At 36.1% G+C, this 26,833-nt stretch overlaps 1 protein-coding gene across 1 annotated transcript in view; it reads right to left on the bottom strand.

Annotated features, from left to right (window-relative positions):
• Positions 1-26,833, bottom strand: part of LOC135848027 (uncharacterized) — a 623,146-nt gene that overhangs the window by 141,197 nt on the left and 455,116 nt on the right. Inside the window, exons 3-4 of the mRNA XM_065367799.1 lie at positions 14,064-14,269; positions 5,484-5,619 (exon numbers count right to left, since the gene is read on the bottom strand). Coding sequence (XP_065223871.1) covers positions 5,484-5,619; positions 14,064-14,269 — 342 coding nt within the window. The remainder of the gene's footprint in view (positions 1-5,483; positions 5,620-14,063; positions 14,270-26,833) is intronic.

The raw sequence follows: 26,833 nt of genomic DNA, 5'->3' as shown, positions 1-26,833 counted from the left end.
TTTAAAAACTAAAAAGCATTTTTTGATTTTTGGTAAATTTTGGAAAATTAAATTCAAGTTAAACATGAGAAAAAAAATCAAAATTTTACCAAATTGACCCAGAAAGCAGAAATTTGGGATACGTTCTATTTTTGTCCTACCAAATCGATTGGAAACAGTTCTAAACTGTTTTGAGCAGTTCTGGAGCCTTCCAGCAGATTTTTAGAACTTAAAATTTCCACAAACATTTTATCTAATGAAAATGGAAGTTCAAAATTCACACTGAACTCCAACTTAAACACGCTATTAAGTCGACAACTGGTAATTTCAGGTCATTTTGGAGTCTCCAGTGACTTTTTGAAAATTCATGGAGCCTACTTCAAATGCAGTTGGAAAGCTGAAATTCATTCTATAAACTAATTTAAATACGCTTTGAAGTCGACTGCAGGTGGGTTTAAGGTCGTTTTGGAGACTCCAGCACTTTTTGAAAATTACTGGAGCCTCCAGCATATTTTTGAAACTTTAAATTTCGACAAAATTTCATCGACTGAAGTCTGCATTCCAACTTAAACACGCTATTAAGTAGACTGCTGGTGATTTCAAGTCATTTTGGAGCCTCCAGAGAAATATTGAAAATTCTTGAAGCCTCCAGTAGATTTTTGAAACTTGAAATTTCATCAAATGGATTTAAAAAGCCAAAATTCACTCTGAAAACTAATTTCAATACGGTATTAAGTCGACTGCTGGTGCATTTCAGGTCATTTTGAAGCCTCTGGCGACTTTTTGGAAACCACTGGAGCCTCCAGCAGATTTTTCAATACTCGAAATTTCCATAAAATTTTACCAAACAGAATTGAAAATCCAAAATTTACTTTGCACTCCAATTTCAACACGTCATATCAAGTCGACTGCAGGTGGGTTCAAGTCATTTTGGAGCCTACAGCGACTTTTTGAAAATTCATGGAGCCTCCAGTAGATTTTTGATACTTTAAATTTCATCAAATGGGTTTAGAAAGCCAAAATTCACTCCGCAAACTAATTTCAATACGGTATTAAGTCGACTGCTGGCGGATTTCAGGTCATTTTGAAGCCTCCAGCGACTTTTTGAAAACCACTGGAGCCTCCAGCAGGTTTTTCAATGCTCGAAATTTCCATAAAATGTCACCAAACAGAGTTGAAAATCCAAAATTCACTTTGCACTCCAATTTCAACACGCCATCGAATCGACTGCTTGTGATTTCAAGTAATTTTGGAGCCTCCAGTAGATTTTTGAAAGTTGAAAATCATCAAATGGATTTAGGAAGCCAAAATTCACTCCGCAAACTAATTTCAATACGCTACAAAGTCGACTGCAACTGGATTTCAGGTTGTTTTGAAGCCTCCAGCAGATTTTCCAATGCTCAAAATTTCCATAAAATTTTACCAAACAGAGTTGAAAATCCAAAATTCACTTTGCACTCCAATTTCAACACGCTATCAAGTCGACTGCAGGTGGGTTATTCAAGTCATTTTGGAGCCTCCAGCGACTTTTTGGAAATTACTGGAGTCTCCAGTAGATTTTTGAAACTTTAAATTTCATCAAAAATGGATTTAGAAAACTAATTTCAATACGCTATGAAGTCGACTGCTGGTGAATTTCAGGTAGTTTTGGAGCCTCCAGCGACTTTTGGAAACCAGTGGGGCCCTCCAGCAGATTTTCCAATGCTCGAAATTTCTATAAAATTTTACCAAACAGAGCTGAAATTCCAAAATTCATTTTGTACTCCATTTCAACACGCTATCAAGTCGACTGCTGGCGGTTCAAGTCATTTTGGAGCCTCCATCAACTTTTTGAAAATTCCTAGAGTCTCCAGTAGATTTTTAAAACATGAAATCTCCACAAAATATCATCAATTTTTTTAAAAAAATCTTTAAGACCCCCCTTCCCATTACACATTAAAAATTAAAATTTTTCGACGGTGTATTTGAATTCATTTATTGGTCGTTTGAGAACCACTACTTCAAAATTATTTTTAAAAAAAAATAAAATAAAAAACAGAAACACATCACTCTAGTCTTTTTTCTTAAAGGTGGTGAGGGGGAGGAGGGGCTCAGAATTCTCAATAAAGTGAAATTATAGCTTCTCTAGGAGTCTAATGTAACAATTTGACTGATCTATCGTTGCTTTTTGGTCACGTTCTACATACAGTTTTAATACAGTTCTGTTACCAGTAGAGCACAAAAATCACTTCGTACGCGCACTTTTTCTGTAACCCCTCCACGCAAGTCAAACGAACCCTGTCCCAAAAATGCGACCAATTAAACTTAAATTTATCAACTTCCCCAGCACTTTCAATACACCAAAGTACCCGAAAAACTATATCTCAGAGTCAGCCATTTCAAACAAAACCAACTATTCGACGAACTCGAAACAGCTTTCCTTTGAAAAAAAAAACTTTATATCGCGGATCTTCCATCTTCGCTCGTATCGAAAGTTATGCTAATCCGAAGCTTAGTGACACTGAAATTCTATCCAAAGACGGCCGCAAATTACCGTTATTCTTTTCCCAAGCTTTATAGCTTTGCCATCCAAACCAAACGTACTAAATCTAAAAAATAAACAACCTAAATCGATATTTTAAATTGACGCTAGCCGAATACATAGGGAATGTGTATAGCAGAATGTGCTTCGCAAAGGCTAACCTTATTTGGAAATTTTTTTATCTCTGTATTCGAGAGTCAAACTCGTACTATAGAGACTGGATACATATCTTATTCCAAATTTTATTACGTTTGTATCAAAGAAGTACGATGATGAAATTCCAAGGAGAGGAGGAGGAGGGTAAGAATCAGACGAAATTGAGCTCTGAAAATTTCATATCTTTCAGTAAACGCATCGTGATGAAAAATTCCTTTCCAAGCGTCTTTCTTTTTCAGAAACTGGCCACTAAAGGCTTGTGTGGGCGAGAAGTCGACGATTTTATGAATTATTTCGACGTATATCTACATCTTGCGAACACCACAGTCGAAGAGGTGAACCAGGGAGGAAGGTTTCCCTTATTTTCAATCAAGAAGACTCAATTAACGTATCTCGAGTATCCTATAAGCATCGTATACGATGAACAGATTGGTATCTTTTATCACATACTCGTCGTCGTTGTTGTATTAAGCTTCTTAAATCACTCGAGAAATAATTCCCTATACTCGAGTCAGACAACGAGACACGATGAGAACGAGTATCGAACAATTCGCTAGTCGAGTATAGAGGGCTATACGATGAGATGAGGGAAAGCTCGAAAGAATATCTCTAATTCAAATCGCGCTTCGTCAAATTACATCGCATCGCGGTCATGCTTCGACGACGAACGAAAAACTAGGTCACCAAGTTAATGGAAAATTCAAATTCAAATTTCAAACCGATAAGGACGAATATTCTACCACGACATTTGTAAAATTATCATCATCATTATCATATCATCCCACCCTCGTTATAATATCTTGTATGTATTTTCGTCTCGTCAAAAGAATATCTAGCTCAATTTGACCCATCAAAAAGGGTACAAAATACTCATCATGGAACCAGCCTGATCAAGCATACAAGCTAAAGATGAAACCCATGCACACCCTGTCTCTCTACTTATGTAATTTCTACAGGTATATTAATCATTCGAGCCAGCTGTATACCTTCTTTCCGCCCTTTTACATCCTTATATATTAAAAGATGTTTGAAGGAATCCTTGATAGAGTCCGCCAGCCTTTTCTACTGAACCGATTTCAACAAATTTTTTTTTAAAACGTTTCTTTTGACGTGTAGATATGTCATCAAGAAAAAAAAATCGAAAATTTTGAAATTAAGGGCCGAAAAAATTGAAAAAACACGTTTTCTATTGTGTTTAAACAATAGAATTTCGAGTAGAAACCTTGATAGAGTTCGCCAGCCTTTTCTATCGAACCGATTTCCACAATTTTTTTTTTCAAACGTTCCTTTTGACGTGTAGATATGTCATCAAGAAAAAAAAATCGGAATTTTTCAAATTAAGGGCCGAAAAAATTGAAAAAACACTTTCTCTATTGTGTATAAATGCGCGTATTACAATGCACACCGACAACAATACACTCAGAACGTTGCTATGTGGGCGTGTTTACAGAGAAGGGGTGTTGAGGAGGGAATGATGTTGTTGTGTTGCGAGTTACATTCATTGCTGTAGTATTTTATTTTTTCAAAACTGGAATGTGTTGTCTGTTAAAATAATAAGGAGAGGAGGTTCTACACTTGAGATCATTTTTGGGTTAGGATTTTATTTCAACAGCACAAATTTAAATGTTTAGTGGAACATTGTTTGTAAAAAAGTTAAAGTGAAGATGGAGAAGGGTTCAGTACTGTGTAGCCAGAATTTTCTCAAAAAGAGGGCAAAACCATATTTTTAGGTATGAAAAATCGAAATTAGAGGTAATGTAATGGAAACCCTTCGTAATGTATGATAATTTGTATGGAAATGAAGGTGCAATTACTGCTCAAGTGAAGTGAGAGTGAAAATTTGTTGAAAAAAATGGGTCGAAAAAACGGTTCATTATTGCGTGCATTATTTCTAATTTTCACTCGGGGGGGGGGGGCTCAAGTCACGTCCCTCCCTTAGCTAAGCCACCACTGGTAGGGTTTCTATACTTGGGATACAAATTTGACTATCCTACCTCAGATTTCCATTTAATAGGATTGAATTACTCCAGCATACTCACTACCTACTCATTTTATGCCATCATTTTACAAGAATTTCAAACATTTTTTTACACAATTTCACATATATGTAGAATTTTAGAAATTTTACTCTTAAAAAATGATGATAATTATCAAGTCAGTAAGTATGCCAGAGTAATTCAACACCCCAAGTATAAATCTGAAGTGAATACATGTAAGTTTTTTGAGAAAAAAAATGTCGTTAATTCATTGTATAGAAATTGATAAGAATATTGTTCAAACTTGAATTTTTTAAACATTGTACTTTAGAACCAGAGTAGAATTTGCTATTGACACATTTCAACTGATTTGCATTTAGGAGCAGGGGCATGAGTTGAGTTGTCAAAAAAGCGAGCCCCGAAGGGGCGAGAGACCTGAGCGAAGCGAGGGCCAGGGCGAGCAGCACGAGCGAAGCGAGTGCGCGAGCTGGGGGCCGAGGTCGCGGAGCGACCTAGGGGGCGAAGCCCCCTAGTATACAATGAAAACATTTCGACGCCGCGTGAAATTTATCGCTCGACTTGACTCATCCTGACTCGTAAATTAGATAGAGGTTAGGTTAGGTGCGGTTTTATATACTCTATAGTAGTATATATCTCACTACTATGACGTAGCTAAGTGGCAAAGGTGAGGGTGAGAGATGAGGGTAGCAGGGTTCTTACACAACGATGAGAGGAATATTTTTAATTAACTCTTCGTACTCTTATAGTACGCACTACTACGTACTACTACGTGCTATATTACTCGTAGTAAGCTTTGAGGTATAGGTATAGTTGATGTTTTGTTTACTTACGCATAACGGTTAAGTATTCTTCATCCGATGGTTTCGTGTAAATTGGATGATTTGTTGATACTTCGCACGTGTAGACGCCGGATGCTTCGAATTGTAAATTCTTCAAGCTGACTCTCTTGTCGTTCGTATCGGTCCACTGGAAAAATTTTTAAAAAAATTGAAGATTCGATGGAATAACAATATGATAATCATAATTATAAATTTTATAATTAGTAATAAAAAGTAATTAAGATGATTGAATAATTCAATTTGTGGGATGGTATTTTACCGTTTTCTCAAAAAAACCCAAATTTTACAACCTGAACCCTCAAAATTTTAACAATAGTAAGTAAAACGGAAACAAATCAATAAAAAAAAAATCAATTATATTGAAAAATAGTCATAAAACTGGGAAAAAAATGAAAGAATTTAAAGGGAAATAAAATTTTACAAAACAAGCAATTTTGTAATAAAAAAAGGACTTTGTTTGGAAAACTTTGAAACAAACATCAATACTTTTTGGATTTTGGCAAAAAAGCAAAAATTTCAGATCAAATTTGGGCAAAAATTACGACCATTCAACTGTTTCATCAAAAAATTACTTCTTAAAAGCTTTGACGAACAAAAATTAAAACTTTGCGTCAACTCGCCAAAAATTGACTCCCTCTGACAATTTCGACAAAAAACAGGAATTTTTTGAGTATTTTGGCAAAAGCAGTGGTTTTTTGGGCAATATTGACAAGAACAGGACTGTTCGAAAATTTTAGCAAAAATTATCCCCTTTGACAGTTTTGCTAAAAAAGGACACTTTTTGAAAATTTTGACAGAAATGGACACATCTTGACAATTTGGCAAAAATTGAGATATTTTGACATTTTTGACTTCGGAGAATTTGACAGAAAAAAAACAGAACCTTGTAAGCATGTTTGGCAAAACCAGAGGGGAGGGGTACAAAAAATTAGAATGCTACAAACAATTTTTGGTGAGTCATTCGCGAACGAATAAATTCGTATTAGTGAGGCGAATCATTCACGAACGAATTGAATGATTTTTTGGCTTGTGGTGAATCATTTGCGAACGAATTGAGTCGTATAAGTAACTCGTTCGCGAACGAGCTGATTCATTTAATTCAATTTTGGTGAATCATTCACGACCGAATTGACTAATTTTTGGCGAATCATTCGCGAACGAATCAATTTGTATAATTGACTGATTCGCGAACGAATCGATTCATTTCGTTAATTTTTGGCAAATCATTCGCGAACGAATTGAATAATTTTTGAGTGAATCATTCGCGAACGAATTGAATAATTTCCAAGTGAATCATTCGCAAACGAATTGAATAATTTTTGAGTGAATCATTCGCGAACGAATAAATTCGTATTAATGACTCGTTCGCGAACGAGTCGATTCATTCAAATAATTTTTGGTGAATCATTCACGAAGGAATTGAGTCGTATAAGTGACTCGTTCGCGAACGAGCCCATTCGTTTACTTAAATTTTGGTGAATCATTCACGAACGAATTGACTATTTTTTGGCGAATCATTCGCGAACGAATCAATTTGTATAAGTGACTGATTCGCAAACGAATCGATTCATTTCATTAATTTTTGGCGAATCATTCACGAATGAATTGAATGATTTTTGAGTGAATCATTCGCGAACGAATCGAATAATTTTTGAGTTCATCATTCGCGAACGAATCGAATAATTTTTGGCAAATCATTTGCTAACGAATTGAGTCGTATAAGTTACTCGTTCGCAAACAAGCTGATTCATTTAAATAAATTTTGGTGAATCATTCAAGAACGAATCAATTTGTTTAAGTGACTGATTCGCGAACGAACCGATTCATTTCATTCATTTTTGGAGCATCATTCACGAACGAATTGATTCGTATAAGTAACTCATTCGCGAACAAGTTGATTCATTTCATTACTTTTTGGTGAATCATTCACGAACGAATTGAATAATTTTTGAGTGAATCATTCGCGTACAAATTAATTTGTATTAGTGACTCGTTCGCGAACAAGTCAATTCATTTCATCATTTCTTGGTGAATCGTTCACGAACGAATTGAATCATTTTTGGTGAACCATTCGCGTTTTTGGTGTTTGGTGAATCATTCGCGAACGAGTTGAATCGTAAAAGTAACTCATTCGCGAACGAGCCGATTCGTTTAATTTTTTGGTGAATCATTCACAAACAAATTTACTATTTTTTGGCGAATCATTCGCGAACGAATAAATTTGTATAAGTGACTGATTCGCAAACGAATCGATTCATTTCATTAATTTTTGGCGAATCATTCACTAACAAATTGAATGATTTTTGAGTGAATCATTCGCGAACGAATTAATTCGTATAAGTGACTCGTTCGCGAACGAGTCAATTCATTTAATTAGAATTTGGTGAATCATTCACGAACGAATTGACTAATTTCTGACAAATCATTTGCGAACGAATTGAGTCGTATAAGTGACTCGTTCGCGAACGAGCTGATTCATTTAAATACATTTTGGTGAATCATTCACGAACGAATTGAATAATTTTTGGTGGACCATTTGCGTTTTTGGTGTTTTGTGAATCATTCGCGAACGAATTGACTATTTTTTGGCGAATCATTCGCGAACGAATCAATTTGTATGTATAGGTGACTGATTCGCAAACGAATCGATTCATCTCATTAATTTTTGGTGAATCAATCACGAACAAATTGTATAATTTTTGAGTGAATCATTCGCGAACGAATCGAATAATTCTTGAGTGAATCATTCTCGATCGAATTAAATAATTTTTTGGTTTTTGGTGAATCATTCGCGAACGAATTGATTCGTATAAGTAACTCGTTCGCGAACAAGTCAGTTAATTTCTTTACTTTTTGGTGAATCGTTCACTAACGAATTGAATAATTTTTGGTCAATCATTCGCGAACTAATGGAATAATTTTTTGGTTTTTGGTGAATCATTCGCGAACGAATTGAATCGTATAAGTAACTCATTCGCGAACCAGTCGATTCATTTAATTAGATTTTGGTGAATCATTCACGAACGAATTGACTAATTTTTGGCGAATCATTCGCGAACGAATTGATTCGTATAACTGACTTCTTCGCAAACGAATTGATTCATCAATTTTATTAATAAATAATTCAATTCATTCGCAAATGATTCACAAAAAATAAACCACAAATGTCAACTACTCCGAACGAAATTTTACAATGTCTGGACAGGACGATTTTCGATTTCTCAAAAAAATTTTTAAATCACTTAGGATATCTGAAAATTCGAGTTGTGGCTTAATCTCGACCCATACTTATAGGTATTCGGATTCAGACACTTCTAGTTCGTTTTTCGTTCAACACATTTTAATGGGGGGAAAAATTCAAAAAAATCGATTAATTTCTATTCGAAGGTAAATTTTTAAAATTTTTTACACATGGATGCAACTCAACTATAACGTACGCCCCCTCACCCCTTCCATCAGAATTTCACCATTCCGAGCCATTTTCGAGCCTCACATGTGCAATCTTGCATTCCTCCCGAATTTCAAAAACTCTCCAGAAGAGGGTGTAAAAAGTAATTTGGAGAGTTAAAAATCGAGTTGTGGCTTATGCTCGATCCCTATTCGAAGAATTTATTTTCATTTCAGCAAATGGAATAAGTCAACCCATTATTGGCATATTTTATTTCCAGTATCGGCGAAAAAAAAAAAATTACCCAGAAATAGGAACATTCGGTTCGATATTACATATTTTTCCTCGTTGGTAGATGTGTTTTTTTTTTCTCTCCAGATTTTAATAAAAATGCAGGGCTACAGTTGCGATTTGTTTGCTATAGGCGCTCATATTTCAAAAATAAAAAAAGGATACCCTTATTAGAAAACTAAGTGTGGTTTTTAACGGTTATAAATTAATCGTTAATAGCGAATAGAAGTAATAAAAAGTGCCACGTGTGCCGAGCTTTAATGTCTCTTCTTTCCAGTATAACTTGGGATTATAAACGGCTCGAACAGCGTGTTGATATTCTCTCTAGTATTTGAGCATGAGCCTGAGGTACCTATACATAAACACACTACATAGTTTTTGTTTTCTATTACATTCGCAAACACACCATAATATAGTTAGTAGACTAGCTTCAAGAGCAAACGTACATTTTATGGGATGAGGAGAAAAGAGGAATGCTTTTTGCCTATCTTTTTCTACACGTTACTCTCGTACCCTATATAAGAATTTCGTACACATAAATCCCAATGGCGTCGTAATTTTCAAATTTCCAGACAAACGAAAGCACTTTTTATACAAGTTGTTTTTAATTTTACTACATTTTTACGCAGATTATTCCGCTGGTCGGTTTATTGGCGTTGATTTTCGCCTTCTCTCTTGTTTACATTCAACAAACCGCAACGACGATGACGACAAATCCTCTGTAGTATAATGAGTCTGGTGGATTTTTTAATTCCCTTATTTTTACGTTTCGTTTTCTTAGCCTTTGGTTGGGAGTGTGCGGATTCGAAGCACACAATGCTTTTCTTTTTCCTTTTTCGTTTTTTTGTTTTCGTACAATCGTCGTCGACGCTGAAAACGGTATAAAAGCTCTTAATAAACCTAACTTTATTTTTTTTTATTACGACAACGGCGTAATTTTATAAAGTAAAAAAAAAACTTGAGAAATTAACTTCACTGTCTTATGATTCATCGTCAAGTATTTTCGTTATTTTCCAGCGAACTTGTTCAAAAAAAAAACGAGCTTTTTTGATGTCAGCGCATTTGTGGAAATAGTTTCGGTATAAGAAAGTTTCTCATTTCGACTTTTTGGTCGTTGTGTAAGACGAAAATGCAAAATGGGGGAGGGTATACGAATTCTCTCATACAAGAAGACGAAGAAAAAAAATAAGAATATGAAAAATTGTTAAAAGAGAAACAGCTACTCGAGTAAAGTTTCTTAGCATAGGTATAAGCAAAACTACGAGTGTAAGTTTTCAAGTGTTAACGGCTCGGTCGTTTGTAAACGTATACACAACAGATACATGTGCAATCTTACTCAAAGGCAAGGTGGGTGGGGGAGGGAGGGGTAGGGGTAGAGAAGAAGCACGATGAGTCGAGAGTATCATTTCGAAAAGATGCTTTTTAACGTTCAACGCCAACTTATGTAATAGTTTGTAGATGGAACGAAGTAGAAGAGTAATGTGAAATTAACAACCCCCAGGGTAACAACGAGATGGGTTCGAGAAAAACTACGTAGGTACCTATCTCGTCACATTGTGTCGAGTATATTCATACGTGATTTAAGCTACTATTTTTTTCATAGCATCTTCAGAGAGGATGTAGGTATAAGTTTTGTCATGTTGATGAAAAGTTACGTGCGTCGTAGTGCGTTTTTAATTTGGCTTTCAACTCGAACGAAATTATGCAATGAGTCGTGATTGTTTGTTTCTGTGAAGCGAGGAGGGAGTAGATTATTTGGTGACGAGAAATCAAAAAAATCGAAAGCTCGTTTCAGCAGAATGAAGCCGTATTCAAAAAATAAATACTTGGACATTCGAGCTCAGCATCTTCAAATTTGTACAAATCGAAAAATCGAGGCCTATTTTTGCGTATTTTTTACTGGGAAGGGGGAGGGGACTTGACTGCTCTGAGAGATCATTCAAAACAATGAGTGGATATTCGAACTAAGAATAGAAAAATTCTTAATTCTATTTTTTCCCCTGGTATTTTGTGCCATGTTTAGGGTGCTGAGAAAAGGACGAGGGGGAGGGGAGGGTATTGTAGATGTCGGAAGGGGAAAAAATGAACCGATCTTTGAATTTAGCGTCTTTGAATTAGTAAAAATCGATGGCCACTTCAATTTTTAATTTTTTTTTCAAATTTCAGATCAATTTGGTGACCCCTGATCCTCCAGAAAAAGCGCTCAATTTCAGAAACAATTTGGAAAAATCATGGAGATATAGTGTGGAATATCCATTCCTACCAATTTAGGATCGCTGAGTTGAAATGTGCATTTATTTTTCAAATTCGGCTTCTTATAACGTCTCATCGATCAGTCAATTTTTTGAAAATTGGGGAGCTGAAGGAAGGGGGGCTCCCTATAAGGTTCATTCGAGAAATTGCGGATCTTTGAAATGCTGACAAACGATATCGTTACACGTCATTTATATATTTTTTTATTGGTATTTGTGTCGTGTTTAGGTCGCTGAGGGAAGAATGGTGGCAGGAGGGGGGAGTTAGAGAGGTCGAATCAGAAAAATAAACCGATATTCGAATTCAGGGTGTTCGAATCAGTAATAATCGATATGTCACTTCACTTTTGGAATTTTTTAAAAATTTAATACCAATTGAGAACCCCCTCTCAGAAAGCCCCCTACTTTTGAAAAAAAATCCGAAAAATTGTGAAAATATGGTGTGACGTATCGATTCCTACTAATTCAAGGTCGCTGAATTCGAATATACATTTATTTTTAGTATTCGAACTCTTGGTCTTTCTCAGCCACCCATTGTGTTGAAAATTGAGGGTTGGAAGGGATCATCTGTGGGGTGTTTATCCAAAATTATGCGAATATTTGAACTCAGCAGCTTGGAAAATGTCAAAATTGGAAAATCTTGGCACCGCAGGAGTGTTGAGACTCTACATGTATGTAATTAATTATCTGAGAAGCGAGAGTTATTTTTCCTAATCTAACAAACTTCTCGCTTAAAGGTTCCTTATTTACCTGAAAATGAGTTGTTCCTAAAATAGAATTTTTCCACGATTTTTCCCCAGCAATGAAGAAGTCCCTCCCTTCCCTTCAGAAAAATGATTTTGTTTTCAAAAAAAAAGAAGTTCATTGGGAAAATTCATCATAAAAAAATGATTTAAAAAAGAAGTTTTTTGAAAACGTTTTTTTGAACTACTTGAAGTTTTCATTTTTGAAATTTGAGGTCAAAAACAATTTTTGCTACGCGACAAATCAATAATTTTTGTAGAGAAGCTTTTTTTGAGAAGGTTTTTCACGAGAGACTGTTTATCAAGTACGTAGGAAGGTTTAGTAGCTGTGGTTCCATCAGATTTCCGTTTTCCTTCCCATTTAATTTTTTTCTCTTTAAAATTGAAGGTAGCGTTTTCTTTTCAAGATGAAGTTTGCAAACTCTCTTCAAAAACAAGACAAAGTTTTCGCTTCCCAATCAAAAAAAAAGTTTTCATTTTCTGTTCAAAAATGAAGGTTGCGTTTCCCTTCTGAAAATGAAGTTCAAACTTTTTTCAAAAACGTAGGTCCAGTGCAACTTACCCCCTCCCCTCATGTGTCATAGCACTGGTAATTAGACTCTATAATTAAGTGAGACATTGTGACGAAAAATTACAAGCTACTGACCAAAACACAAGCCTTATAATCCAACTAGCTCCAAGGGTTTGGGTTGGCCAACGATGGAAAATTTCCAGATTTTTCGATTTAAAGACCCCCTTCCCCTCCCTAATTCAAGAAATCAAACCAAAAAAAATTCCAGGCCAATTTGGCACGAAAACACTTGCCTAACAAAATGAATTGGAAATTTTTAGTTTTTCTACCCCCCTTCCCCCCGAGCTCTACCATTCAAATACTTGCATAAAATAGTACAAAAATGAATTTGGCACTTTCATAAATCCATCTTTTGATTTTCTACAACAATGAAGTCGAAAATTTTGTTTTTTATTCCCCCTTCCCCCTCCCTTTTCCACTTCACTTTCAAGATCTCTAATAAAATGAATGAGTAGGTACCTATTAAAAATAATTGGTATAGGTATTTGAAAAATTGTATTCTGAACTTTCGATGGCTTTTCACCCAAGTTAAAATTTTCGCTCCCTAAATTTTCAGCACAAAAGTCCTCAATTTTTAATGGTCATGTGGTTTTTTTGACAATTATTGTTGTTGAAAAATCAACAAAAAAAAACAACAACAAAATTTCATGAAATAGATAAGTTTGAAATTTGACATTTAGCCTATTTTTGACCCACTGAATTGATTGGAAATGGTTTCGAAACACTAAAACAATCTCATTATAATCGTTTTTATAAATTTTTTTGAAAATCTAGTTTTTCCAAAGTATGATTGAAGGTTTCGGGCGGGCTTAAAAGCACCTCCAATCGACCCTCCCCCCTCACCCATGTTCATATATCCATGTTTAAAGACGTCAATTTTAGCCTTCCAACTTCGTTTCAGAGTAAAATTTTAAGGGAATTTCAACTTTCGAAAATCTGTGAGAGACCCCAGAACTGACTGTTCGGGGGTTCAAAAATAAGCTGTATATCAGATTTCAGCATTCTTCGTGAATTTGGTAAAATTTTGATTTTTTTGCAGTTTTTCCAAAATTTCATTGTTTTTAAAAATTTACCAAAAATCAAAAAAATGCACTTCAGCATTCGAAATTGTGACAGGTGATGTATTTTTACGTATGCTCTTTCTATTCAAATTTGTCTACCCAATGGGGCACTTGGCTCATCATTTTTGGGTAGATGAATTTTTCAAAAAAAAAAAAAGAACTGAGCAAAATCAAAAAAACTAGACTTTGAAATCCTAATCGAATTGGAATAAAATGACCCACACCTTGTAAATCAAATAAAACACATATCGATATCAATACTTACATCAATATCAGCTCCAGAAATCGAGAAATTCCTATACGGTGGATTTCTGCCCTTAACGAACTGATATATTTTGTTTTCACCCCTCAGCCATTCAACCTTGTGTATCTGATCTTCGTGCACATCGTAGTCACAATTCAGCGTCGCACTTCCACCCATCATCACGTACCTAGGAGCTCTCAACGAGACGTGAATAGCCCAGCAGCGATCTGAAATCAAACAAATAATCGATCATGAATAAATTATTTTAAAATCAATCGTATGAAGGTATGTACATAAGTATAGTAGGTGCCATTCCGCAGTCTTGGTTATTTTGGGAACCACTACTCAAGTATACGCCACGAAGACGCTACGTAGATAATAATTTCACTAACGTTGGAAAATGGAATGGAGATTTTCATGGCTCGAAAGATATTTAAACTTTTAAAAGCTTTTCTTTCGTACTCGTAGGTACGTACAGAAAACTCAACGTAGTAGTTGCGCTTTCCAACGTTTTTCTGCCGCGATTTTTTTTCACCTCGATGAGCGAGTTTTTTTTCCCCCAAACAGAAGGACAAGGGAGTTCTTTCTCATGTCGACTCGTTTTCTCACAATTCCAGTACAATACTATACGTCGTCAAATCGACGTGGAAAATAATGACAAACTCGTCACGACGAATCCAAACCTAAGTATAAGATAAAAGGAAGCGAGGGAAAAAAAACGCCAACAGAGGAGCTTTCGATACATGATTGTAACGATACGTCTAAAATACAACCTAACTAATAAGATGGTTGGGTTGGATTTATGAATTCGATATAGCAAACATAAGCCTATGGAAAAAATCCCCCAATATAACCGGAGTAAATTTCGTATACACGACGACGACGACGTAAAATATCGCATGGTATTTCGCTTCTCGAATCTCGATACAACGAAATTTAATTCCGATACATGGAACGAAATAAAAAAAAACCGGAGGTTTTGTCACATCCTCCTCTCCTTACCCTACCCAATCTAGAACTGCTGAGAAAAGGGAAACCGATGGTAAAAAAAAAATACACCGCGAGGCACGAACACCCCTCACAGTCACACGAGGCAACGATTGGATTGTTTTTGATTTTTACGAGAAAAAGCGAAGATTTTTATTTCATATTGCAATTCCCTGGGGCGATTCATCAATGAAACATATTTGTTGGGCTGCGGCGTAGGCAACAGCAGCATCATCAGATTGATGAAACCACCGCGAAAAAGCATATCAAAACCTCTCCATATACGTCGAGATGAGTTTCACTTTTTTTCATTCCTTTCTCATGCACCTTTTTTTTATTCTTTCTTTCCTATATACCTATACGGTATGGTCGTTTATTTCTAAATTACCTTTTATATTTTCATAACGACTTTGCTTCCCGGTACACCGCATCTTTTCAGGATGAGCTGTCGAATAGCCAGGGCTGAGTGCGATAACGAAAAACCACAGCGGTCTGCTTTCCTTTCAATGGTCCGATCTCGAGATTCGCGGCGAGAAGTGGGCAAAAAAATGTAATTCTTTCGTGAAAGCTTCGATACCGCGTACTATACGCCGCCGTAAAAAGAAGCACAACACTGAACCGTTTTCGTGATTTATTTGTTTTCGTTTCTTTTTTTCTTTTTCGCTTTTTTTTCTATTTTTTTTTTACTCCCGTATTTGTGCAGACCTACGTATTGTTGTATCTACAGTATAGGTAGTAGGTAGGTATACGAGAAAAGAGGTAAATGTGTGTAGTCTACAGCTAGATACAAATACAAAGAAACGTTTTACGCCCTGTCTCGTCACCATTTATACGAGGTATTGTTGCATAACACTTGTATGGTCTGCTATGGAAGGTTTTTTCCTCTTTTTTTTTCGTTTATACTGTCAAACGGGTTAATGGAAAAGGGGACGATATAATTGGATTTTTCTTACTCTTTTTTCGTCAAATCGTCAAACGAGTGTTGTACGATATAGTATACTCAAAGCGTTTATGTATTTTTTCTCGTAATACGATGTATAGTAAAACCTCAACAGAAATCTGGGTTTAATTCAATGTTTATACAAGCTGGGATGTATCGTGCGTTAATATACCTACCTGCATGAGTTTTTTTTTCAACCCATTTTTCAGAATTTTCTTCGTTTGAATAATTTTTTTAAAAAAATGCAGGAGTGGCTTAAGGTAGTTGACAGATTATCTGCAGGTGCACATTTTTCGAACTTTTCTTCCCTTTGAAATATATAAATACATATGTAGAGGAAAAGCTTCTCTTTTGAGTCAGTTTCAGTAGTTTTTCAGTTTTTATGTCATTTTCGTGCTTAACGTTCTCAAATTACTCGGAAAACGTAGTTAAAATGCAAAGTTTGAAAAATGTTCTCTGACTCAGACTGAAAAATGACCCACTTTAATCGATAGGAGGCCATTTGGAGTCTTGTCTGGCCTCCTAAGGTCATCGACCTGGATGTCTGACTCTCAAGAGCCCACTATAGAGTCCCACCTGGCGTTCCGCAAGGTCATTAACTTTTTTGTCTGGCTTCTGAAGGTCGTCTAGAGTCCTGACTGGTCTCTTAAGGTCATTGAACTGTTCATCTGGATTCATGTCTAGCCTCCAAAGGTCATTGAACTGTCTGTCTGGCCTTTGAATGAGGACCGTCTGAAGCCCTATCTGGCCTCCTAAAGTCATTGAACTGACCACCTGGCTTCATTTCTGGTCTCCCAAGATCATTGACTTGGCTGTCTGGCTCTCGAGAGCCGCCTTTCAATGGTCATTGGCCTCTTTATGTGTAGCTTCTGAAAATCGTCTTGAGTTTTGGCTGGCCTCCAGAGGTCATTGACCTGCCAGTCTGGATTTATGAGAACCGTCTGGAGTCCTGTCTGGTCTCTTAAGGTCATTGAACCACCTGTCTGGCTTCATTTCTGGCCTCCCACGATCATCAAATTGGCTGTCTGGATTTTGAAGGCCGTATGGCGTCCTGTCTGGCTGGAGGTCATTGACCTGGGTGTCTGGCTCTCGAGATCTGCCTTTTAATGGTCATTGACCTCTCTGTCTAGCTTCTGAAGGTCGGCTGTAGTCCTGGCTAGGCTCCGCATAGGTCATTAACCTATCTGTATGGCTTCTGAAAGCAGTCTGGCTTCCTGTCCGGTCTCCTAAGGTCATTGACCTGACTGTCTGGCTCTCGAGGACTGTCTGAAATTCTTTTGAAGGCCATCTAGAACCTGGCTTTGTTTACCAAGGTCATTGACCTCTCTGTATGAGTTCTGAAGAAAAGACCAGTTTTTCGTATGACCTCTGAAGGTTGTTGACCTGTTGGTCTCGCTTCTGAAGATCAATTACCCATCTTTGGACCCAATTGGATTTTTTTGATGTTCAAAAAAACTGAGTAAAAGATTCTTTCTGACTAACTCGAGGTCGCAGAGTCCATCTAGAGTCCTGGCTCGTCTCTTAAGGTCATTGAACTGTCCGTCTGGATTCATGTCCGATCTACGAAGGTCATTGATCTGTCTGTCTGGCTTTTGCATGAAGACCATCTGTTCTGTCTGGCCTCCTAAGGTCATTGAACTGACCACCTGGCTTAATTTCCATGGTCTCCCAAAATCATTGACTTGGCTGTCTGGCTTTTTATGGCCATATGAAGCACTGCCTGGCCTCCAAAGGTCATTGACCTGGCTATCTGGCTCTTGAGAGCCACCTTTCAATGGTCACTGACCTCTCTATCTAGCTTCTGAAGATCATCTTGAGTCCTGGCTGGCCTTCAGAGGTCATTGAACTGTCAGTCTGGCTGGTGAGAACCATCTGGAGTCCTGTCTGGCCTCTTAAGGTCATTGAACTACCCGTCTGGCTTCATTTCTGGTCTCCCACGATCATCGACTTGGCTGTCTGGCTTTTGAAAGCCGTATAGCGTCCTGTCTGGCCCCCAAAGGTCATTGACCTGGCTTTCTGGCTCTCAAGAGGCGCCTTTCAATGGTCATTGACCTATCTGTCTAGCTTCTGAAGGTTGTCTGGTGTCCTGGCTAGCCTCCAAAGGTCATTAACCTAAGTCTGTCTCCCAGTCTGGTCTCCTAAGGACATTGACCTATATGTCTAGATTCTGAAGATCGTCTGGTGTCCTGGCTAGCCTCCAAAGGTCGTTAACCTATCTGTATTACTTCTAAAAGTAGTCTGTCTCCCAGCCTGGTCTCCTAAGGTCATTGACCTGACTGTCTAGCTCTCAAGAGGCGCCTTTTGATGGTCATTGACCTATCTGTCTAGCTTCTGAAGGTCATCTGGTGTCCTGGCTGGCCTCCAAAGATCATTGACCTCCCTGTCTGGCTCTTGAGAACTGTCTGAAATTCTTCTGAAGGCCATCTGGAACCCTGATTCACCTACCAAGGTCATTGACCTCTATTTTTGAGTTCTGAAAAAGACTCGATTTTAGTACGACCTCTGAAGGTCATTGACCTGTCTGTCTGCCTTCTGAAAATCAATCACCCGTCTTTGGACCCAATTGGAGTTTCTTTATGTCCAAAAAAACTGAGTAAAAGATCGTTTCTGACTAACTCAAGGCCGCAGAGTCCAAATCTGGACTCCATTTGAGCCATGGGTCACTTCTTCTGTAAAAAAAAGTGCGTCTATCTCCCAAACTACAAGTTGAAATGCAATATGAACTTCATTTTCGTGCTCAACGTCCTCAAGTTAAATCGTCATTGCAAATATAATGCAAAATTTCAACACCTTTTTCTAGCTCAGGCTCAGAAATCGGTCACTTTAAGTGGGAGAAGGCCATCTGCAGTCTTGTCTGGCCTCCTAAGGTCATTGACCTGTCTGTCTGGCTTCTAAAGACCGTCTGGCCTCCGTTCTGGCTTCCGAAGGTCATTGACCAGTCTGCCTGTACTCGTAGATGAATGTGAAAAATGGGTAAAATTAAATGATACAACCCCCTCGTCCTCACTCTTACGATAATAAAGAAATTTTCAGCATAAAGTTGCTAGAAAAATAGGGGAAAATTGCATCATTTTGCAAGATGCAGTATGGCCCACTTTATCATTCACAAACATGTTACCAATTTTTATGATAAAGAATGATTGATTAAAAAATATGTAAGTACCTACATGAGTGAAAAAAAATAATCAATTAATTAGTTCAACTATTTTTCAATTTTTTTAAAATGCAGATTTTTTTGAGCTTTTTGAATTATTTCTTTTCATTTTTTAGTGTTTTACTTTTAAAATAGGTAACCTTTCCAGCTATTTTTGATTTTTTTTTTTAATACCTACTTATTCTCACTTTAGTTTTTTAATTTTTAATTTTTTTATAAAGAAAAAATTTCATGGAAAATAAATATTTACCAACCAAATTAGATTATTTTTCAAATTAATTTAGAAAATGTTCAGTTTCCCACAAATTTTTAGTCAACTATTTTTGTTATCTTTTACAGTTTTCGGTCCTTCTCCGGTATGTGTTTTCATTTCCTTTGAACTTTCTTGACTCAAATCAAAAATACTTTCAAATTTTTGATTTTCGTACATTTAGCATTTTAACAAAAAAAAAAAAAAATTTAAATAAAATCAGAATGTTGAAAATAACTTTTTCGCGCTTTATATTTCGACCCCCTTCCATCATGAGAAAAGAAAAGTACTTCTGCAATAAAATTGTATTCTAAAGTCAAAATCAAAAATGACTTAAAATTGTTTTAAAATAAATAAAAAATGGCAAAAATTACTCAAAATCAAAAACTTTTCCACTATTTGACAAATTGTTCAAATATTAGTACAATTTTTACTCTGTTTACTCTGCTTATAGTGATTTTCGAAACAACTTCAAACACTCGATGTACTATTTTCAAAAAAAAATCAACGGGTTTTCAACTTGATATCTCAATAATTTCAGTTATAATTTAATGGCCTTTTGAATTTTCCCAACCTCATTTAATAAAGCAGAGAAGGAAGAAAAAAGCTCATCCAAAAATTACGATCCATAAAACAGCAACTTTTCGTTTAACAACAAATAAAATGCACGTAGAGCACGACGAACAACTTGCCTGAGCAATGCATAGATATCTCTATTGATATGTATAAAGTGGTGAAAACGCCCGGGGTTGACTTTGCACATACACAAAAACAACAATGGATTCTTTTGCGGGTTCGTCATCGCAGCTCTACCAAACCGAGCAAGCGACGATGAGATTATTCGCAAGGTAAATTGTCGCGTAGCCTGGAGGAATTACGAACCAGAGAAATATATCAGGCTAAGCGAAGATACATACACACATTATAATGCGAGGAAAATAGCTCGCGACGATACGACTCTTTACTACATACGCGAGCTTACTCATATAAGTATACTTAGAGCTTACATATATCTCGACAAGAGAGGAAGAAGGATATTGCAAATCATAAACGAGTTTCTAGCCGAAGCTCGGATGAGTGTTTTCGATTTATGCGAAAAGTTTTTCAGCTCGAGCGGGTGTCGGGGACTGTGTTTTTATGGTGGCTTTTCTCGGCGTGGGTAAGCGTCGAGCAATCACGTCTACGAGAGAGTGAAATTTTCGCACTCGAACGAATCGTAGTATAACGACCGACGACGGGTGTCGTCGTCGGAGTCGAATTTTCTCCTTTTTCGGGGTAAAATTGTAAGGGCGCCAGCATTTCATCGGCGAGAGCTTTCATGTTTGCAAAGTCCCCGGCTATTTTTTTCCTCAGCAGGGGGCAGGAAGAGGAGAGGGAAAATTAACGCGACTCGTTGCTTTGCAACCTCTGGGTGTATTTTTTAATCGAGCTGATTTTGCTGTATATAGACGAGCTATAGCAGACGAATAAAAAGCATCGATTTCACCTGCTATGTGCAATAGTCGAATAAACGACGAATATCGCTGGCGCTGACACCTTTTTTCTTTTCGTTTCTTTCGCACCATTGACGTGTATTAAAGTGCGAAATGCTTTTAAAGCGAGCGAAAGAAAAGCACGTACGGGACAGAATGCATTTCCTTGTCAGCGACTGCTGCATGTTGAGTAAATACGAGTATTACGTGTACGAGTATTTGGCTGATTTACTTACATACTATACGAGTAATAAGATGGTGGTTGTCGTCGTCCCGCAATATGTCGCTGTATAAAATCACACGTACGTAGAATTCCAAAGGTGGTACTTCTACTTACTATATACTTACACATGTATCGCCTCGAGTATAGAATATACCCCGAAGTTGTAACAAATTGCCTTTATAAAGAGTTACCCCGTTCTCGACTATAAGGCAGCTCGCTTGTCATTTGCCAAAGTGGACGACAGAGCGGAAGAAGGGCTTACAAGAAGCCGCGACGTTAATAAAACCAGACAATCGGATTTTTCCCTCCAGAGATGATAATACTTTTACACACTTAAACTGTCAACTTTTTGATACGGGTTCGAGAAAATGAAAACTCTGTCCGGCAATTTTCACTCGCCTAAGCTGCGAGGTTTTCATAGACCGTCGCGTCTGTCGTTTTGTAGGGACCTATACGAGTGAGTGTACTGGTGAAATGAGACCTCCACTTTGGAAAAATACTGGGAAATTTGTCACCGCGTCAAATTCGTGTGCAATAGTGAAGAAAACCAGCAGCGTTTTCTCATCTTGAGAATCTTTCGGTTGGCGAGAAACCGTAAGAAAATTGACATCGTATGTCAATAAGGAGGGCTGGGAGTGGCTTTTAGGACTTTTTTTGGGCTAGAAAACTGAACTATGGATGACCAAAAATTGAAAATTCAAGTGTATAAAATTTTTTGAAAAGGTTTCATTTCCGAGATGAAAATCTTTCTAAATAACCTCTCTTTCAAGAAAAAGCCTCCCTCAACACCCAAACAATACTGTTTCTTTGCGTATAGTAATAAGTAATTGAAGTATGTGAAATTTTTTGAAATTTTTTCATTGCTGACCAACATTGTTCTGAATAACCCCCGTTACAAGAAAACACCTTCTGTGATCTTCCAAACAGTGTATATGGGGGGGGGGGGGCTCTTCATAAAAAGACTAATATTTTTTTCGTGGTCCGAAGCAGGTTTTATCTCAAGAAATGGGTTATTTAGAAAGATTCTGATCAGAAATAAAAACATTCAAAAAAATGTTCACTTTCAATTTTTCATTTTTTTTGAGGAGGGAGCGAATTAACGCGCTACATGCAAGGATACAAACACTGTTTGGAGAACTGAGGAAGGTTTTTCTTGGGAGGGGGGGGGTGGATTATTTAGAAGAATTTTGACACAAAACTTGGAAATTTTCAAAAAAATGTCACCAAATTTGACGCCTATTTCACTTTTGAGAATATTTTTTTTCAACTCTGTGATGGAAGGGGAACTAGCATGGGAACCCTCGCAGTGGAGGGTTTTTTGAATAAAAAAAATAAGGTTTAGAAGAACTTTGTCGAGTTTTATAAACAGGATATTTTAATTTTTTATAAAGCTGAAGAGCTGCCATACCAAGGAATGTTTGCTCAAGAAAATTGTATGTATGAATCCCCTTCTCACCAAAAAAAAATTGAAAAAAATTCAAAACCCATTTCAGAACCTTAAAGGCAAAAATTTGTTTGAAATGATGGGTTTTGCTGAACTTGGTCAAAATCCGCCAAATTTCTTTTTTTGGGAGGGGTAGAGGGGAATGAAAGCTGCTACCAGTACATATTTTGTTTTCAAAATTTCACAAAATTATACCTCACGTTGATAATTTGATGAAATGTTCAATTGTTTGAAGTGCAATCAAAATCTAAAAACCTCAAAATTATTTCATTGTAAATTCAAAAGGATCCAAAAAACTTGGTGAAAATTTATTTTTTCTCATCAGAAAAACAAAATAGGAAAATTGAAAAAATAGTGGTGTAACTAGGGGGTTTGTAAAAATGATTTCATGAAAAATCTGCTGTTAAAAAAATATCAAAAAATTGAAGCAAAAATCAAAAAACTGAGATGAAAAAGTTCAAAAAAAAATTGTGAAATAAAAAAGAAACTGAAAAATTATAGGTATTTCCAGTATAACAGAGTTTAAAAACATGAAATAAATTATCTAGAGATGAAAAAATAAAGAAAAATTAGGGGGAAAGACCAATAAAAACTCTAAAATGAAAAAGCTTGAGCCTCGCAGATTTTTAACAGAAAGAATGGTTCAATATTTCAAAAAATTAGTGAGAGAACAAAAAATGATTTTCAACATTATAAAGTTTCACGATTTTTTACATTTTTTGAGACATGACTTTCTAGGCTCCCAAAAAATCTAAATTTGATCGAATCAACTTAAGGTTTGTGAGGTAGCATCCATGCCAGTATGTGATACTATGATCGTGACTGTATTATTCTCCTCTTTGGTCTATGTGTTAACTCCCATTTAAGCCAAACCCCTATGTGACTGGAACAGTTTGAGGCTTGATGCACCAAACTGGAACTTTCTCTCGTCACTGCATAAGTAGCTGCGGCAAAGAAATACACAGGAGAATTCGGTCTGTTATACTTGTGTAAATCCTGGTACTATAGGTGACCAAAGATGGTAATCTCAGGTACCTGATCAATACTTGAGCCCTTTGTGCGAGTCATTGTTGTTATAATTATGTGATTAATTGTTGCGATATATGTTTTTTACATCAAGCCCTTAAATTGGTGTGATATACAGTAAAAGCTTGTTATAACACTGATTTTGTTATAACACTGATTTCCTCTGGTCCCTAGACAACCCCATTTAAACCACTGTTAAATTAATCCCGATATAACGCTCGTGAGCGGTTATAAATCGCGTTTAAACACTCTAAAATTCTTTAAAAATCACATTTTTTTACAATTTTGACAACAAAAACCCAATTTATTGCAGCAAAAAAGCTTATTTTCATGTAAAAAATCCTCAGCTTCTGAAAACTTTGACTGCAACAACAGTTTTTTTTTTTTTGCAATTTTTGCAGTTTTGATTTTATAAAAAGTAAAAAAAAAAACTTTTATGGCAAAATTTTGCAAAAAAATCTGTTTTTTAACTTTCAACAGTTTCAGTTCATACAAACAAGTAAACTTACATATTTTTGATTTTGGCCAAAAAAATAAGATTTTTTGATAATCTTATGAACCTTTAATAGAAACTTGATTACAATTCTAACTAAAAAGGCAGGTAAGAGACTGAGGAACGTGTTTTTTTAAAAGAAGAAATTGTAATGATTCAAAGAATGGAAATTGAATTGTTTCAAACAACTGCAGATAAATGATTGAACTTTTTAATGTTACCAAAAGTTTTATTTTTTATCAATTCTCTGCATCTAAGAAGGATTTTAGTCTATGTATGTACCCCAGTTGTTCAAAACTCAAAACAAAGTTGATATGAGGAAATATGCCTTCATCACGTAAGGGATGTTGAATAGAAGCATCGCCGTAGCGATGATTAAAATAATAATTCCCAAAGACTGCGCAAGTCTGGTAATGTGAGAACTCCTACTATTACGTTTTGGTGACATTTCAATGTCACCTATGTTCGATATGTCCGCGGCAAGCGCATCGAACGATGCACCTACGACTATAAATAGAGCAACACAGCCACGAGCCAAAGTTGTTGTAGTTGTATTTTAAATAAGTTGCATTTTAATCCAGTTGTATTTTCGGATAAAGCTGCACCTACGAGGTAGTCGCAAGACTACCGAGTAGTTGCACTTAAAATGATCTGAATTTATAATCAAGTTGTACCTATTAAATGGTATGCTCGTGTATCTCGAATCCGACCGTCGCGAAGGCAGGTTCTTGGTCACAAAGTGTATTTATGTAGGTTAGAAGCGGATGAGTTCCCTCTACGGGGACTCTCATCCCCTATTTATTCCGTTCTCGCCCACTTCTATAGTGGTTAATATTATTTCGCTTCGTGATTAAAATTATCGATCGTAATTCTTCACGTTCTCTATTGGGTATGTCTCCGATCCTGCTAGCCATCGGATCATACTTCTCGTCTGGAAAAGCACCCTCAGTAAAATAACCAATACCTGTCGACTGTGTCTAGTATTAGGGACACCCCGAAGAGACAGGAAAAGCGGACAGTTTGTGAACCTGATGAGTAAGTCATCAACATTAATAGCACATTTTCTAGGAAATGTGTACAGTTTCAATGGGTAAGAAATTACCAACCTCATTATCTATTAACGAATATTAATTATTACTTAATTTACTAACTCGAGTCTAAGGTAGTAAAATCATTTTATGCTCGTTTAACTTTTATAATATGTATTTTCATGTTATTTCCGAGCAACAATAAATCATATTATCTTGTATGTATGCATTTGATTGGTGATTGGGAATTATTTCTGTGAAAAGTGAGTAGTATGACTGAGACCTCTCCAATATATTGAGCTAACCAGGCGAGGCAAATATTCACTACCTTAGGGAATATTTCTAAACTTCAGTACGTAGGTAGAAATTCTGATAAAATCTATCTATCTCAATACTGCTTAATCTCACTATATCATATTGGCGCCTAACTTCCGCGTAATTCTCATGAAAATTGCAAAATTTTCAGTCCGACTTACTAAAAAACCCACCCTTAATAAATTCAAATTTTTCAAAATCTTCAAACTTTTCAATTTTTTCAAATTTTGTCAAACTCGAATTCCAAATGGTTCTCCTAAAGAACACAATTCGAGTGAAAAAACATGATTTTCCAAGATATGTTGCATGTCAAAATTGACTAATCACTTAGTCTGGCGCCTGACGTGGATGAACCTCTCTAGAAAAAATCATACATGCCACAGATCTTCGAAAATTCATAAACTAAAAAATTTAAATTTACCAAAAAATTAATTTTTGAACTTTCTTGAATCCAAAAAGCTCCAAAAACGAGCATAATTCAAGCTAAAAATTACGTTTCACACCAATCTAAATTATAACCTTCCAAAATTTTTGATTTTTTTTGATTTTTTTTTCATTTTGATTTTTTTTAAATTCCTATACCCCACTAAAATTGCGTTTTTTACCTCGAAGTCTCGTAGGTAGATATGCAGGCAAAATTATAGCTCAAATTCTAGTGAGGAGAAGTTTCAATAAATATTGCTTACTAACACTATGCTAAAATAATGCAGTATATTTTTTTTTAATGTACATAAAATGAATTTTTTTCAAACACTCTTTCGTGCATAAATTGCGAATAGGGGCAGGAAAAAATTCTGAAAAACTATTTGATTCATAATTATTAAAAATACAAGTCCGAGTCAAAATAATTTAATTCTGTTAAAATAAATACCTAAATTAAACTTACGTAAAATTTTGGCTTGGTAAAAAATTAATCTCTGACTTTCATGGTGGGTAGGAGATCGCAGCTATATTGTGCCAATTGAGAAAAAACTCCTCATGAGCAAGGTGTAAAACCTGACTAGCCTCAAGGGAGATAATTATCTCGAGAATCACGGTAGAATTGTGGTACCCTAGTTACTGTGTATTTTCAGAGAATTATAATCTAAAAATAATTAACAAAATTTCATCTAAATAAAACTTTGATTTCATAAAAATTGATAGTCTCTCACTTACATGGTGAGTAGGGGATCGCAGCTATACTGTGCCAATTGAGAAAAAACTCCTTAATGAGCAAGGCAAAAGCCTGACTAGCCTCAAAGGAGATAATTATCTCAAGAATCACAGTAGAATTGTGCTACCTTATTCATCATGTACTTTTGGAAAATTCCAAAATATAAAATTCTGAAATATTTGACTCATGATCTGTACTCTCATGACCTTTCGTGAAAATTATTTTACTCATAGAGAACCATGGGACTCCCCGTGAGCGATTGGTAAGCTTGTCTCCTAAAATGAGTAATTTATCATCATGAAAGTC

The sequence above is a fragment of the Planococcus citri genome, chromosome 5 (assembly GCF_950023065.1).
Source record: "Planococcus citri chromosome 5, ihPlaCitr1.1, whole genome shotgun sequence".
In the NCBI taxonomy this organism is placed as follows: domain Eukaryota; kingdom Metazoa; phylum Arthropoda; class Insecta; order Hemiptera; family Pseudococcidae; genus Planococcus; species Planococcus citri.
This window is presented reverse-complemented; position numbering and strand designations above follow the sequence as displayed.